We start from the raw sequence: 12791 nt of genomic DNA, 5'->3' as shown, positions 1-12791 counted from the left end.
AAACTGATGAAAGATAGAAAGTTAAAGACTTCAACTTTATATGTTCCATCAGTTTGTTTTGAGGCTGTTTCCCCATTGTGAATGCATTTTGTGCTGGAATATTATTTCCTCCTCACCCAGAATTGATGTACGTTCAATAAATTCATGTTTCTGCAGTCTTGTCAGACGTGGGATCATTATTATTAAACTCGTTAATAAAGATACACCCTCATGGAGCTAAACAGACTTGGAACAAGTCAAGAACAAGGACGAAAACACTTACTCTGCTGAAGAAGAGTAGTAAATAGGTTCGTATGTGGTGAGCTCCGTAGTCACACAACACACTATAAGGTCCGAAGAGGAAGATCTTGTGCGATCTGTCTTTGTTGATCAGCAAGTGTGTGGTCTCTTGATCTGTGAAGGTTTTAAAAACCCTGCAGTGTCTTCCAGGTTGTCGTGTGACTCGGTGATCCCAGGCCGGACGTTTCCACAGCAACCCTGTCACCCATAGTAACCATAGCAACTCCCAAACGACAAGAGGGGAAACAAAGCGGAGAAGTGCATATTTAATTACGTTTGTTCGCTCTGAAATTACTATTCAAGTTTGTTTCATCAAGGAGAGTTTTATTTCAGGTCGTCACCAGTTACGTTGTGATGTGAGCTGAAAGAGGAGTTCATTACATATCTTGCGCCTTTTTAGCCTGCGGGCCACCGTACCGGCTCATGACAGTCACATGACTCACGCTAAATGCTAGTGGATGCTAACCCAAAACACTGAGTACAAGCATGGAAATTATCCACTAGATGAGCAGTTCTACGTGTTTCAAAGTGTTCGGCTGCCTGCCAAAGGAGATGCACGTCACTTGAGGTGGTTTGTTGTTGATGCCGATCGTTACGTAATTTAATTGTGAGTAATAAGAGCTAGCGACAATGCTGGCATCTTCCAGGCATTTCTTTTTTTTAATCAATGTTTACAAACTGCCGATCACGTCTACTTCGCAGTTCTTTTCTTCCTGCTTTTGGAGAGTGGGGAAACAAGAGGTTTGAAGATGCCTCAGTCTGCAGCTGTCATCAGTGGCATCCAGAGGATGGTCCTCTACGAAACCAGAGCTGTAAGTTTTCTAATCATGAATGTGTCTCATTTATGACAGACACACACCATATAAACCACAATGCAGGCCAAAGTGGTCTGAACTTTCACTTAAATAAAGCCTCACGCTTTAATTTGGATAAATACTAGTCATATGATCTCATAGTCTCATAGTTTTGAAAATGTATGAGATTAAATTGTTAAACAATGATTTTCTTGCACGACAGGTGCACCATCGAGACAGCGGTTTTAGTTTTAGTTCTTTCAACATTCATTACATTTAGACAAAACGGTTTCAAGCCTTTCTTTCTCAGGTTTTAGCTGCGGTCATCATGGCCTTCAGTCAAACAAAACAAATCAACATCAGAATTGAGAATTGTATACGTATATTTCTTTTCATATTTTCAAACGCTACATTTGGAATTTCATGACATGTAAGTTAAACATTTTCAGTAAAGAAAAAGAAAGCTTGCAATATTTCAGTTTGTCCACTGACAGATGTAAATGTCTGGATATCTCCCAGTTGAAATGACACCATGGGAAATACTGACTTTCCCATTTGTATTCATGGAACATAAGTGTAATTATGATATACTTGAGGTTGTGAAACAATACCTATATCATCAGTATTTATTCTTTTAGGTGATTTGTCTTATGCTTCCACCATTTTTGCTGTTATCAAATGTGCTCGGAATTATACACACTTCAAATGGAAACGATGATGTGAATGGTGTCAAAAATGATCCACTCGCCAACTACTTACTGCAGTGTACCTGTTTATCATGATTTTCAAAACCATTTGTTTTGATGCTTCTATGAAGTGGTGCAATGCTGATGGGTTTACATTGTTCGAGGCGTCACATCTGCTAGAAACTAGACACTGGTGATAAACTGTTCACCTGCATGGATGTTAGACATCAGTGTTGAGTTTACAGTGTTAACAATGAATTGATTTCTGCTTCACATCATTGTGAGGAGGATCAGGGAGTACTATGAATGGCAATTGAATTCTTGCAACTAAACACCAGATGGCAGCAAACGTTTGTGATAAGGTATACATGGAGCCACCTGGACGTGACTTCTGTGAAGTCAGTGAAAGGTTTCTGTCACAACTGTCGAAACTTAAGAAGACCGTCACAATAGTGGCCTGTCAGAGTGTCCGTATAATTCGTCTGGTTTGGCTTGTACACGTTTTGTTCTAATGTATACACCTGCGACAGAGCTGCAAGTTGTCGCATTTATTTAGTAGAGAAAATATTATGAGAGGAAACTCCGAGGTCATGTCAGTGTTTCAGTGCAGATATGAACAAGGTTGTTGACGGCTGCCTTCACACTTACAAATATTTGAAAGCAATTGTTAAAACTGAGTGTTTTTCTTACATTTCTGTGCTTATTCAATTAAATATTGGATCCGCACACTGCCTGGGCTGCAGCGAATACTGGGAAGTGTGGAACAGAACAAAATGGTTCTGATGGTTGCAGAATGTCCTGACACACAATGTTCCAAATCAACACTCTTTTGTGAACATTTTTTTTTTAACTCCTTTTTCAACCTACTCTGAGAAAAAGTAATCTTAACAGTATTCGACGCACAAAATCAGACACAAAACATCATGAACAACGATACAATTCATGCCTTTTTTTAATCAAGTATGTGCTGTAAACATATGTACTATGCATTATATACACTATTTCATCGATATCTACATTGAAAACCTATCGTAAGTCATTTGTTTTCCAGTTTTAAGTTGCTCATTGTGTGTGAAGGAGAGAAAAAAAGTTGCACCTTGATAGAAGTAGGCCTCGAGTGAGCGAGGCTGTAATAATGGCCCTGCACTTTTGAGAGCCAGATTCTCCTGATATTGAAATTTGAGAACTGCACGTCTTCGCTCGACTTCAATTACTCTGCGTTCTCTGAACACTTGCTCTATATGCGTGGCTGAAGCTGCATTTCATCCAGGAGAAATCATCTTATCTCCTAAATATGGAGCGGCAACGTAACTGGTCTCTTGTACAAATTGGCAGTGTGCGCTTAGGCTCGTTTAATAGAGACTCAGACTATTCCCATCATGTACAGATTTAAGTTTCTTTCTTTTTTTCTTTTTTATTCATCAGAGGTATTTTTTGGTGGGGAGCAACCAGGCACAGACAAAACACAGAGTCTTAAAGATCGACCGCACAGAACCGAAGGACCTGGTCATAATTGACGACAAGGTAAGTGGAGAGTTCCAACCACACTCTGTACAGTCCTCTTGCACATGCTTATGCAATACAGAGCGTGCCCGAGGGAAATTGTACAATCAATCAGCTCGTCCTCTGTGTATCACTGAAGACACCTCGGATGAGGAGTGCTGAGCGCAGGCCCTTTTCCTCGCCACTTCTCATTACCAGCATCTATGGACTGCGTCTTGAGCCGTCACCTTGCTGCAGGAATACCATCATGACTAATTTTATTTGGAAGCATCTATGACTAAATATCAATCACCCCAATCCTGCCAATATTACTTTGAAATCAAAACTCTCTTTTATTGTTTCGTTTGTGTTGAATATTTCATAAACGGTGTTTGGAGACTTGGGTGACGCTTTGTTGTAGTATTAGGTTATATAATATAATATAATATAATATAATATAGGGTTTATTCAACCTTTGAGTCTTTCAGGATAGTCAATTCTACTTTATTAATTTTACAAAAGTCAAACTTGAACACCCTTCTGTGCCATGTATTTATAATAACATCTGTGAAATGTGTAATAATGTCCAAAATGTATGCAAAATGTCACATTTTTTCCATATCAATGTGTCTAAATTATATATTCTATAGAGATCGATTTCTGTAAGAGGTTATACAACCTCGTTGACACATTTCATGCACTATTTAGTACTACTGTCCTGCAATTTGATGTATTAAAATGGTATACAGGTTGATAAATGTGCTCCTCAAAGTATCACAGATGTTGTGTCACAATTTTTTATGTTTGTACGAGTACTAGTAACTGCAATTACACCGATTAGGCAAAATTCTGTCATTTACAGGCCACGTCTTAACTTCTCAGACTTTATGTGCATATTTCTGTCAACGTGTTTTGTTTTCCCAATAGCATGTGTACAACAAGCAAGAGGTGCACGAGTTGCTGGGCCGCCTGGATCTCGGGAACCGCACCAAGATTGGCCAAAAGGGTTCCTCTGGCTTGTCCCGGGCTGTGACGGCCTGCGGCATCGTTGGTGAGTTTGGACCTCATCTCTTCCTCGCTGGCTTAGCAACAACCTCTGCTGTGCACAACGTTGCACCTCAACTCTTCAAAATTACCTTTTGAAAGCTGCAAATGTTGACCTGGTTTTCCCTTTTATATGCAGAGAATGGAAATGTACCAAAATAATAGAAAAACATGGGGAGAATAATACAGTCCACTAAAGTATAGCCTATTAACCACCGGGAGCAGTGCTGCATTGTCGGAGTCTTACTGTGCAGGCCTCAGGTTTGACATAATGGCAATCAGTGGGATATTATTGAGACGCTGCCTTTCAAATTGTTTATTGTGTTTCTTTGGTGTCTTGAAAGTCTAGTGGAAGAAACTATGACAACGTTGTGTACCGTGGCTGGAATTAACCGCAACTGTTTGAAACGGTGCCAATCACCATGTATTGTAATTATATGTTACACTTCCGTGGAGATTTCTTTTTACTTTGGTAGCATAGAGTCTTTGTATGGATTGTGGCTAGTTTCTGGAGACTATTTGTGGTTACGTATCCGTTTATCCATTGAACGTATTCAACGCACACGACAACCGGGGCCCAGACAATTAGTTAAATGGGGTTCCATTGTGCATCCTTCGACACTAATTATGTCACGTGAGTCAATTGCGACGCCTTTATGAATGCTGAAGAAACAGGGTAAGAAATGTGATTAAAATCAGAGAATAGGGGAATAATTGAAATTTCGGCTTTACGGTGACCAACTGAATTGCAGTAACATACAAAATGCTTAATTCGTTTTGGACAATAGACATCCTCAGCCCCTCCTTCACTGTTTCACCTACTACCCTACAGACCCAATTGTGACTTTGTATAATCAAAATGTTTAATGAATTCTATTTTTTTTCTTTTTTTCCCGAGCATTGTATGTTCTCCCCCCCCCCCCCCCCGCCCCCCCCGCTCTTGTGATTCATGAAGCACAGGTCACTCTCATTTTCACAAGTCAGCCTTGTTCTGACTGCTCCATATATGAAGGCCACGCTTTGTTAGATGAGAAGTTTGTGTAACAGTTCACACGGGTTTGCCTTTTCGAATGTTCTTTGTCGGGTAAGTGCAGTGTTACACCCCCCCCACCCCCCCATCCATCCATCCTCCCACCCATCCATCCAATGGGTCAATGTGGGAAGATGAAGTATGATTAGTTTTAGTTATATGGAGTAATTGGTATAAAAGAGCAGTGGGTTTCACCTGTGTACTGTGCGATCAGTGCATAAGTCATGACCGACATTTTCTGTTCTGGTGGAGGGAACGAGAGGCGGGAATGTATCCTGGTAATCTTACAGCAATTTATTACCGGCCGCAGACAATTTCTGTTATTTCTGGTGTTTTATACAGGAGGAGCCTTCAACCAAGACTCTTTCTCTCTAGCAGAAGTGTACACTAAAGAAAAGAACAATGACACACACACACACACACACACTGTAACAATTGGTGCATTCCCGCATTGAGTTTTCATCAAACTTGTGTTATGAATGCAATGATTATCAACAAAATTAGACATGTTTCTATTCTATATTAGTCTCTCAGAAATATGAGACTGTCGGAATTTAGATTTCCACTGAGAAATGATTGAACTCGCCAGATATACGTTTCTTTCTCTGTTGTATTTATTTAAAAAGACAACCTTACTAAAAACCTCAAGGGTCACATTCTTCCTCGGTAACAGAAAAGTACCCAGAAAATGACACATCGCAGTACATATATACTTAGGTTGTATAAGATGTTAAATTTCATGGTGTGACATTTCAGCTTTTATGCAACAAAATTCCACGTGACACTGCGAAGGGCAGGGTGCTCTCCACACATGCACACGCTGATACTTTTTAATGACACCTAACAGCCAGAGTACTTGGAGAAAACCCATATAGACGTAAATGAAATGTGCAGATAGTACATTGAAAGGCACCAGAATATAAAACTGGATCAAAACAGAACAGCTTGTAATGAAGAGATCACTACTAGATTTGACAATGTATTTTGTAATGTATACTAAAGTTGTCATGGAATGATGGCCAGAACAAATGGAAGCATCACCAATGTTGCCGTAACAGGTGTTTTGTTAATTAATTTCTGATCTTTGTGCGGATGTTTTCCTGAAAGTTGTGAAGTTATGTAGGCAGGTGAGAAGAAAAAGTAAAGAATGTCGTATTTGGTCGATCATTTGTTTGTTTTCAAAGAATGCGTCCACTGCAAAGCCCGTGTGTCGTCTTTTTAAATGATATCAATCCTTAGAAACATGCATTTGTGTATATGGGTTGTGTTCATTAAAAAAAAAAAAAAAAATCGCCAAAGCAAACCGTTTTCCTCTGCTCTTGCCTTTGACTCTTGTTTTGAGTTGCTCAAAAGATTCTCTACAGTCTGAGGTCAAAATGACGGCTGCATATCACCACGAGGGCACGTTCACAGGCTGCATATGATTCTGCAGAGGCCCCCGTTTGTTTAATGAATCTTTATTGTGTCTCGTTTCTTCATATTTGCAGTCCACCGATCAAAAGACAAGGAGAAAAGTTGTTCAGCGTTGACATTCTTTCGCGACTGCAACACACGTTCCACGAATGCATGTTCCTTACAAATGCGGCGCCATTCAAGAAGAAAATAAACAGACTTGGTGTAAGATGTATTGCCGAGAAGCATTTTCGCAAGAAGGAAATGATCCGGCAAATACAAATGTCCTTTCTTTTTGTGCTTGGCTTATGTTTCCTTTCTCCACAATGCTCCTCCAGTGTGCCTCCGAGATTGAATTCAGCATCATCATGAGGCCACAGATGGGGTCGGTCACGCCGACACAGACAGATGCTGACTTATGACGTCTGCTTGAATAATTTGGTGCTTTCTTTCTTTGTTCACAAGCTGTTATTTAGCATTTATGTGAAACAAACTCGGGACGCGTAAGGCACCGCGTATCCTTGAAGACCTTTTTGCCTGTTGCCTTTCTTATTACCGTATATAATGAGCCCCATTATTTTTATTCTCCTCAGTTTACTTGTTTTGTCAGTCTGACCCATCCGTTGCCCGGCTCGCACTCGTGGACTAATACAGGCGGCATCTGTCAGCACAACCTGAAAAAGTTCTATGAATTTTTTTTTGGAGAGGCATCTGGCTGCTATACCCATGCATCTCCCAAGAAAATGAACATCGCTGAAAAGTTAATTGTTCAGTTATTTCTTCTCTCATTATGTATAAATAAATGTAAAAAAAAAAAAAAAAGAACCGCTTGAGCATCTGTGTAATTGTAGTTGTGATAATGCCCCCTGGTGAAAACAAAACGCTAAACACCTCACCTTATTAAATAAAACAATAATTAAATTCGATTTTCATGACGTATCACTACGTCGTGATGAAAAGAGCCGCACAAAGTGGTGTAAAAGATGGATGCAATCTGAGACTTGAATAATGAAATGGCAAAAGAAATCTTGAAATACTTAAATAAAGCTGTATGACATCCATAAATATCTGGTTGGAATACTCACAGTTTAAAATTAAATAACGGGGGGGGGGGGGATTTGCTTTTCCATTGTTACAGTTTGAGATGTACCTGCTAATTAATGTCTCATTATCTCAGCTAGCATCTTGCAGGCATAAATGTAAGTTAGTTTTTAATATCGAGAGAAGGACTCATTGTTTCATTACAAAGTGACTTGTATTAGCAGAGCCTTGTTCAGTTCCCGCTCAACTAAATGTGACCATTTCCATCCCGGTGGAGATACAGAGCTGCCTCTGGGTTTCTAAAGCGCTTGCCACAGACGACAGGCCCTGCCCTTGCTCCGAGCCTCACATTCAATCATAAAGGCTGCAACGTTAAATAGACTAAATGTCACAGAAGTAGGTTGGCGTTTAAAGGAAGTCAAATAGAGCAGGATTGAAATGCCCCGCCTTCTGAGACAGGACCCATGCCTTGTAAATACATTTTCACTGCGCATGAACAAGCCTTTTATCAGCATTATGTATCGACGGTTGAATGCAAGTCATTGATTGTATTGCACAATGTTTTCTGGGTCAGATTTTAATTATGTAAGAGTGAATGGACTGGCTTACATTGGCGAAATTATGAAATATGACACTCAGACGGTCATGATCCACCGCCACAAATAGAGTTGTTTACTTGCTTGTTGCGCTAAAGCTGTGGCTGATTTTCCAGGGACAGACAGGTTGACCTTCAAACGTCTTCACTGTATTTATTTTCTTAATCTCTGAACTTTAGCCACATCACAGAACCTAATCTGGTTCTGTCAGTAGTGCTGTGAAACGAATATGTTTTCTTTAAGAAACGGCGTATTTGGTCCATTTGGAGGTGTAACATTTGTCCTACCTTTGTCTGGGTAGGGTTTGTTCGCTTCCTGGAAGGTTATTACATTGTGTTGATCACCAAGCGCAGGAAGATGGCCGACATCGGTGGCCACTCCATCTACAAGATTGAAGACACCACGATGATCTACATCCCCAATGACTCGGTCAGAGTTACACATCCCGATGAAGCAAGGTACTGGCACACTGTTTGTTTTTTCCAGACTTTGCAGAATAGATTTTTTTTAATGAAATTGCCAAAAACAGGCAGTTGATTACTCTCTGAATGTTAATGTGTTTGACTTTTGTCTTTCAGATATGTGCGGATCTTTCAGAATGTGGACCTTTCCAGCAACTTTTACTTCAGGTAAGAAAGGAAATGCCGGCCGGCTCAGTCTCGGCAAAACTGAAATATAGAGGTTCTTCTCAGATATTAATATCTTTAAAAGGTTCATCGTTTTATCGATTATTCCTATAACCTTGACTCCCAAACTAAGAAGTTTCCGATCAGGTTTTAAATTTGAATTGTGATAATTGTCTGTAAAAAAGAAAAAAAGAAAATAAGAACTGTACAAATTAAATATTCTAATATTTTGAGACACAGTATGCACATTTGGTTGTTAACTCGAACATGTTTAGCTTTCCAGAACTGTATAGCTCAAACCATTGACTACCCACTTCTCAAACAGGTATTTATTCATTCGTTTCATGGTGGCGGAGGAGGCCGTTTCCCTGTTTCAGATGGGATCAGTGATGAAGCACTGCTATCTTATTTGTGGGTTTTTGCTTTCAGTTTTGGCTCTGGAGGCTTTGGACCAACTTGTTTTCAGCTTTATTAACACTTCAAACGCGAAAAATAGTCTTTTGAGGTGCCTTTTCACACCTGTACGAAGAAGGTTATATTTCAGCCAAATTTGTTTGTCGAATTAGAAAAAAAAAAAAACGGGACAAAAACTTGTGAACAGATGTCAATACATGACTCATACTGATTATCACACGTCGCTGTCAAAATCAAGTTAAAAAGATATTGAAGTGAATGAAAAGTCAGAAGGAATTAGTTTTTTTCCCTTTTGTATTTCGGTATATGTGCCAGTTGTTTGCTTTCTTGCGGGAAATGCAGTCGACAACACTGGAGTGTATCGGCGCGAAAAATAAACAAACCGGCTTCATGCCGTCGGGTCACATCAGACACGAGTTGAAGCAACAGAACACTTTGTCTTGTCTTTGTTCATTTGACTTTAAGTGCTTTCATGCCCTGCAGCTACAGTTATGACCTGAGCCACTCGCTGCAGTACAACCTGACTCTGCTGCAGCGGCCGTTCGAGCTGTGGTCGTCAGCAGCCTCCTCTGCTGAGGAAGAGGTGCACATGAAGAGCAGGCAGGACAGCTTCGACATCTTTGAGGATGAGGGTTTGCCTACACAAGGTGAGCGGAGGGCTCGGCTCATTGGGTCATTAATTGAAACCTGGATAAAAGATAAAATGCAAGCACATCAAATTTTCAAAGGAAATAGACAGTATGGCAAGTTAGAAATATGTAACAGTAATAGTATTGATAGGTAACTGAACACGAGGGAACAGAATTGGATTTGAGGTAATATAAAGCTTGATAAACTCCCAGTTGAATCACGTATAACATTGCTTTACAGTAAAAACTACGCTTATTTGAAGTATTTAAGCAATAAGATATCTCAGCCAATTTGAGGAAGTGGGCTGCAAGCCACATTGCTGTAACAACTTTCTGAAGCCTTCACAAAATTACAAGTAAACATTTTGTTGCACAGCAGCTACATTTTTCAAAGATTGTCAATATTTGTCTCCTCCTGACATTTTGCCTGCGCCAAACCGATCCCCGGTGAGCTCGCCATGAATTAATTGGGTCGGAGAGGTAAAAATGGTTCTTTAGGTTGCAGACTCCCGAGTTAGGTTATTGACAGCATTAGACAACTTCAGCATGGGATGAATGCAAAAGTTGTATGAGCAGAGACAATATATAGCAAAGGGCTGCTGCAGTGGTGAAAACAGGAGCATCACTTCAGAGACTGACACATCAGCAAATGTTCATATTCTACCGCAGGCAAGGAATTTGCAATAACACCAGCACAATATCAAGTTGTCCATGTTTTCTGTTCTAAAAAGCGTTACTGCAAAGCGTAATTCTATCTTTGCTTTAGAAAAAAAAAAAAAGGCATCTACTTGATTGTTTTTATCTTGCAGAAAATATAAAGCATATTTTAAAGAAGATATTCTTAAGCTCTGAGTTGACTTTGTGGTAGAATTACATAACCCAGTTACGTCTGTTTCTACATGTCTGTATCACATCACCTACTTGTTTCTGCTTCCTTACTGATAATTTGGACTGATACAAGCTTTGTTGTGTTGACCCAAAGGTTTAATGTGTTCCTATTTTTGTTTTTCCCCACTCCAGTGGTTTATGGCCTTCAGACTGAGCCGTACTACAAGTACGTGTGGAACGGCAAGCTCCTGGAGCGAGTCAAGGACATTGTGCATTACGACTGGCTCATGTATATAATCCACGGCTTTTGCGGCCAGTCGAGTATCCTTTTTTTACCTCGCGCGATCAAGTTACTGTGTGTTTGAACTTTGAAAACATGCCTTGTCACAACATGTACACAACCGGTCCATGGTTTCTACACACCTTCTCATGCAGTGGTTTTTCTTCACTTCATGAGGTCGTAACCTGAAATGTAAATAAAACCTCGAATGTGGTCGTGGATACCTAATATCCAAAACGTAAATCTTGGAAGTGTGTTTGGCCTTGAGGTGGTGCTTCAAATGTTCCTGTATCGATTGAGGTCACACACGAGTAGCAAACACAAGCGTGTCTCACATTGCTGACTTCTGTCCACACTCCTCCGCGTCGGCGCGACTTGTTGAGCTGCGCCCAGCCTCAAACGGAGCACGTGGCATGTGAGCGAGACTGCCCTTTTTTTTTCTTTTTTCTTTTTTCTTTTATTGAGAGCTTTGTCAAAGCGAATATACCAAAATTATGCAATGGCTATCAGGTATGTAAACACCGGCTTCTGCATAATCCGTCCATGTGCTATCTGCAGGGTAAAAAGCACGCATCAAGCAAATCACGGGACGATGCACTGATGTCTTAAGCAATTTCTGGTGTTTTGTACGCCTGCAGACATTTTTTTTTCTGGGTTTTTTTTTTTTTTTGGGTTTTCATTCGAGTTGACATGTAGCTTTTATTGCGAAGTTTTGAGTGCGTACCAGGGAACCGGTGCTATATTATTAATTTTTGAAGGCTTTTGTTCAATTGATGAATGAGTTGGTGTCGCACTTGGGCTTCGGGCTCGTCTAGCCCTGACTAAAAAGTCTGATTTATGAGTTTGAAAGTCTGCCTTAGGTTCAATATTCTGATTTCAGTCAGTAAGTATCATATATCCTTCACATAAATCAGTAATCACTATAATAGGGGTTGCATTTTTTATTTTATTTTTTTTGCTATTAACTCTGGAAAAACTGTTTGCTTTTAATTAATATTTTGAAAGAAGCATTTGTTTGAAGCTTCTGTGCTGGGAGTAGCATACGCTGAAGAACACTATAGAGATGGTGCAAAACACCAGACGGTTGTCTCCTGTTGTCTCGCTGGCACAGCAGCAATATGTGGGCGCTCTGAATTTTGACAATTCCTGTAAACTATTTGGCCTTCAGTGTTGTTTTTCTGAGCGCATGAGAGAAATAAAAGGATTCTTACTGGATGAGACACTAGAAAACACTTCTTAAAGCGATGCGGGCCTCTGCTCAGGAGGGGCACGGTAGCAGGGGTAACGGTTAATTCTCTTCCCAGCATCAATTTCCAAGTTGCATTTCTGTAAAAAGGGAAGGAATGTCGTGTTGTGTGCGTTTTATAGGCTCATGTACAAAGACCTTACCTTACTTTACCGATAGAGTACATAAAATAGATGACACCCTCTATTTGTGATGATGAAATTAGCTCCCATCCCAATATTTTTAGCACCTGCTCATGTAAGCATCAAGATAAGAACCAGTGTGACACTATGACAAGTGTGTGGGGATACGGCAGACGACGGAGAAGAAACGTATTGTAGATTTGTGTATTTTACAAGCGCTATGAGTGTGTTTACACAGGTGATCCCGTCCTTGTCGTATAATTTATTTATTTAATATTTTTTTTACCATTCCTCCTTTACTC

At 40.1% G+C, this 12791-nt stretch overlaps 1 protein-coding gene across 3 annotated transcripts in view; it reads left to right on the top strand.

Moving 5' to 3' along the window:
- Nucleotides 1-722: 722 nt before the first annotated feature.
- Nucleotides 723-12791, top strand: part of fig4a (FIG4 phosphoinositide 5-phosphatase a) — a 47527-nt gene continuing 35458 nt past the window's right edge. For 2 of the 3 annotated variants that reach the window (XM_080514493.1, XM_080514491.1), the window contains exons 1-8: nucleotides 752-886; nucleotides 982-1091; nucleotides 3185-3283; nucleotides 4169-4292; nucleotides 8646-8802; nucleotides 8923-8973; nucleotides 9868-10031; nucleotides 11034-11162. In XM_080514493.1, the coding sequence (XP_080370619.1) occupies nucleotides 1029-1091; nucleotides 3185-3283; nucleotides 4169-4292; nucleotides 8646-8802; nucleotides 8923-8973; nucleotides 9868-10031; nucleotides 11034-11162 (787 nt within the window). In that variant the 5' untranslated portion in view covers nucleotides 752-886; nucleotides 982-1028. Of the gene's footprint in view, nucleotides 887-981; nucleotides 1092-3184; nucleotides 3284-4168; nucleotides 4293-8645; nucleotides 8803-8922; nucleotides 8974-9867; nucleotides 10032-11033; nucleotides 11163-12791 lie in introns of all 3 variants that reach the window. The other variant, XM_080514492.1, reaches the window with a different exon arrangement.

This window comes from Blennius ocellaris, assembly GCF_963422515.1.
Source record: "Blennius ocellaris genome assembly, chromosome: 18".
Lineage (NCBI taxonomy): Eukaryota > Metazoa > Chordata > Actinopteri > Blenniiformes > Blenniidae > Blennius > Blennius ocellaris.
The sequence above is the reverse complement of the archived record's forward strand: the minus strand, read 5'-3'. Positions and strand labels throughout refer to the sequence as shown.